At 52.0% G+C, this 4308-nt stretch overlaps 1 protein-coding gene across 2 annotated transcripts in view; it reads left to right on the top strand.

Annotated features, from left to right (window-relative positions):
- Nucleotides 1-1013: 1013 nt before the first annotated feature.
- Mrnip (MRN complex interacting protein) overlaps nt 1014-4308 on the top strand; it is a 23390-nt gene continuing 20095 nt past the window's right edge. For both annotated transcript variants that reach the window (XM_023713070.1, XM_004629419.2), the window contains exon 1: nt 1014-1154. In XM_023713070.1, coding sequence (XP_023568838.1) covers nt 1089-1154 — 66 coding nt within the window. In that variant the 5' untranslated portion in view covers nt 1014-1088. The remainder of the gene's footprint in view (nt 1155-4308) is intronic.

Below are 4308 nucleotides of genomic sequence, written 5' to 3' on the forward strand. Positions count from 1 at the left end.
CTTTTTTTGTATGTATTTGGTATAGGGTCTCACTACACAGCTCAGACTCCTGGTGATCCTCCTGTTTTCAGCCTCCCCAGCGCTGGGATTACAGGCGTGGTGCTGCGGGCGCAGTGCGCCTGGCGGGCAGGCACTTAGTCCGCTGAGCTACCTTCCCGGCCCAGGAGGGCCACTGTGAACAGGCTCCAGCATCTTTATCTCAGGCTCTGTAATGGCCCAGCATAACGAATGCTCCACTGTCTTCTCCTGGCCAGGCTTGGCGTCCTCCCGCCGCCGCCACCGCCTCAGGAGTGCAGCCGCCCTTCAGGACCTTTCCTTTGGCCTGCTGGGCTTCAGTGGTCACCAGCCAACACGCTCTCTGGGTGCCACGCACAGCGCAAGCCCGTCGGTTCTCCGCCACGTTTACTGCTTCCGTCCCTCACAGCGTCCCGCAAGCCGGACACCTTCGCACCTTCGCACCCTCGCACGAGGCGGCCGGCGGGCTCTGCTCGGCACCTTCGCAGCAGCTGCCCGGGCCGCGGCGGGCCCAGTGGTCCCTGCGGCTCCCACCCCCTGAGCTGCCTCTGGTTTCCTGGGTTTCGTGGCTCTCTCGGCCTACACGCTCCAGGGCCGGGTGCGAGGGGCGAAGCAGCAAGCGCAGGCCGCGGGCGCGCGACAGACGCCCACAGCAAAGCTGACTCCGCGGCTGCGCGAGGAACGCCGTCACTCAGCGGGAGGGGCCGCGGAGACGAGCAGCACGCTGGAGCGCCCTGAGAGCGCGCGCAGGGGCGGGGCCGGGGAGGGGTAGGCCCGCCTATGAGCGAGGCGATGCTGGGGCCTGGCGCGGCGTGCGCAGTGCGGGGCGGGGGGGCTGGGCCGGAGGGAGCGCGCGCAGGGGCGGGGCCGGGGAGGGGTAGGCCCGCCTATGAGCGAGGCGACGCTGGGGCCTAGCGCGGCCTGCGCGTGCGCAGTGCGGGGCGGGGGGGGTTGGGCCGAAGTGAGCGCGCGCGCGAGCGTGCGCGGCCGCCGGAGCGCCTACAGGCCTTGGAGCCCGTGAGGCGGAGCCGAGCTGAACCGGAGTGTGAGGCGCACCCTGTCGGGAAACTGGCATGGCGCCGCCCCAGCGGTCTCGGGTCCTTCGGTGCTGCAGCTGCCGCCTCTTCCAGGCGCATCAGGTGGGGCCCGAAATAGAGTCAGCGACCTTCCTGAAGTCTGGGCTTCTGCTGGCCCACGTCTTGTTCCCGGGCTTTTTGTACTCCTTAAACTTGGCTGTTGCAGAAACCAGAGGTAATGGTTCCTGCCCAGACGGTCTCTCGAGACTCTGCTGGGAGCACAGCACCCTTCAGGAAATCCCCAGAGTGCCCCGTTTTCAGTTTAAGTTCAAGGTAGAGGACTGTTCGCGAAGCTAACACTAGAGGAGGAGCGCCGAGGCGGCATCCCGACCCAGCCCCTGAGCGTTGTGGCTTGTTGGATTGGTACCGGGAATCAGACTCACGACCTTACACTCGCCAGGCAGGTACCTGTGCCGCTCAGCTGTATCCCCGGCCAGCCTGCAGCGTTCTTAAACTAGATAGATACCTTTTGGCTTTCTGCTTTTGCTTTTTTTGGTGCTGGGGATTGAACTCCAGGACCTAGCATATGGTAGGATAATTGATAATTCTAAGGCCTGTTAACCTGACTTGCGACGTTTGAGGTAGATGTCACGAACCTAGTCTAAATTTTATGCTGCTTGCTGTTACTTTTCTAGCAGTCAAGGAGAGAGGGTGTGTCAAGCCTCTTCTGATAGTTCCCTCTACTACTTGCTATGACCTAAGAAAGAAGAGCATCAAGTTCATTTAAGTGTTCCTTAAGTTGCTAGGTGTGCGGCGGGCGTGGTGGTGCACTCCTATGATTCCAGCACCCAGCCCTCGGGAGGCTGGAGGATCCCTGAGAGTTCAAGGCCAGCCTGAACTGCTTAACGTGACCCTTCTCAAAAAGACAAGAAAAGATGCCAAGTGTGCATGTGTAAGCTTGCGTTCAGTGCTGAGGGTTTGAAGGAGCTTGGAAACATTTTACTTAGTTCTTTTTTGGTACTGTATTCTAAGAATTTGGAAAAATTGGAAGTCCTTTATATTTGGTAGTTTTCGACTCTTAAAGGTGATTTGAAATAGAAGAGGAAGTTAGGGCAGGTGTGCCCTATAGTTTGATACCTCTCATCTCTCATTTAGTTTTGTGGGGTTTTTTTTTTTTTTTTTTTTTTTGAGTAAAGGTCTCACTATGCAGCTCAGGCTGGCCTTGGGCTCACTTTGTAGCCCAGGCTAGTCTCAAACACAACAATCCTCCTGCCTCAGCCTCCCAAGTGCTGGGGTTACAGGCGTGTGCTCATTTAGTTTCAACAACCTCTGACTTGGGTATCATTCCTGTTATGGTTTGTGTCTGAAGGACACCAGCCTCATTACATCACTGGGGGGAGGCAGCTGAATCTAGAATTTGTGATGGGTTCATTGTCTAGTGCTGGGATTAGGGTGTGAGTACTACAGTGAGGGAGGAAAAGAGGCTTGCTCCTCCCTTTTGCTCTCCTTGCTTTTGCTGTCTTCTATGTCAGGAACTGTTACACCTCTGCCACATGCCACCCTCTCTTGGATCCAACTGATTAAGGACTGAACTCTACAAACTGTGAGCTAAATAAACCTTTCCTCACCTTTGGGTGTTGGATGTATTGTCTCATCAATGAGAGATAATTACAACAGAGTTGGTACCAGGAGTGTGTCACTGCTGTGATGTTGCCTGGCCATGTGGCTTAGGAATTACTTGGAAAGATTTTGCATGACTGGCTGAAGAGGCAGCTTTGTGCTATAAACTGTATGGGAGACTGGTCAGAGCCTGGAAAACCTGAGTTCTGATGTAAATGCTGCCAGTTAAGATGAAGCTTCAGAGGCTTCTACTGAGAAGGACTTTGCTAGTTCCTGCATCACAGGTGGTGTATGCTGTACTTTGGCACAGAATTGGTCCACATGGTAGAGATATTGCCAGGGTGGAAGAACTTTCAATGCTGTCTGTTATTGAGACAGTGACATGGACGCTGCTGAGAGCTTTTGGACAGCTGTATGTTGGAAATTAAGAGCAAAGAGCCAGCAGACTAATTTGAAGAATTTGGGCACAAGACTCTAATGGAGCCATGAATTGCAAGGATGAAACGGGAGGAGGAGGTTGTTGGAAAAAAAAAACAGGACAATGGAAAATGCCCTGAGTCCTTTCACTAGGAGGGAAGAGAGTATTTGAAATGCATGAGGTCGCTTGGGCTGTTTCTTAGTTTTGAAAGTTAATGGGAAGAAAAGATTGTGATTGTTATCTCTTTAATATCTTAATGTAGCTTTAAGGTTATTAATAATCAGGTTAGTCAAAGTATTGTGCTTTTCACTTTGAATTTTGATCACCCTTTGAATATTTTGCCTTAAGTGCAAAGCATTCAGTGAGACTTGTAAATGTGTAATTGTTATATTACTGTACATCTGAATAGACCAAGACATGTTAACTTTTCACAAATCTGCCACTGGAGAGTGTGGCTTAAGAAGTGTGTCTGGGTATCAAGTTGACCAGGGGTGGATTGCGGTGGATTAACGAATGAGCAACTTGTTACACCCAGCTGAACTGAATCAGACTGGTTCTGAGTATGCCCACCTGAGGATTGTTGCCAACAGCATAAAAGGAAAACTGGTAAGGAAGATGGTGCGCTGTTGATTCTCCTGGAAAAGCTTGTCAGGCTGATTTCCTGATATGAATTGACCTGTTAGAGTCATCAGAGGAGCTTGGAACCTCGCTGTTGCAGAGGATGGCTGGGGTTTTCTTCAGGGGAGCTCCAGTCCTTACCTTGAGCATCACTCCCTGGTTCCAGTGCAGATTCCTCAGCCTGCTGACACAGATACTTCATCCCACTCCTGGAGACTTTCCGGGTTCTGCCTCAGACCTTTGGGCCTTCCCACTGCAGATCCTTGATACAGACTTAAATGAGACGTTGTTCTAGACTATAGGTCTTCAGCTGGATTTGTGCAGGATGTTGTCATGGGGTCCAGGCCCCTGGCTGGATTCTTCCAGTCTCTAGTGTGTGGTCAGATCTCCCACACTCTTGCATTTCACTCTTTAAATGTGTGTCCTGTATTATGTCTTGTCCCTTATAAACCATTACTACAATAATTCCCATCTCCTGAAGTAGAAATACTGAAATTGAGAGAAATACAGTGGTTTTGCAATCTAATAAATGTCAGAGCCAGGACTGTACACTTGCAAAGATCGAATTATGCAGTACTATCACCACTTCCCCCAGATTAATCTGTGACTGATTTTTTTTTT

The sequence above is a fragment of the Octodon degus genome, unplaced genomic scaffold (genome assembly GCF_000260255.1).
Source record: "Octodon degus isolate 3935 unplaced genomic scaffold, OctDeg1.0 scaffold00029, whole genome shotgun sequence".
NCBI lineage: Eukaryota > Metazoa > Chordata > Mammalia > Rodentia > Octodontidae > Octodon > Octodon degus.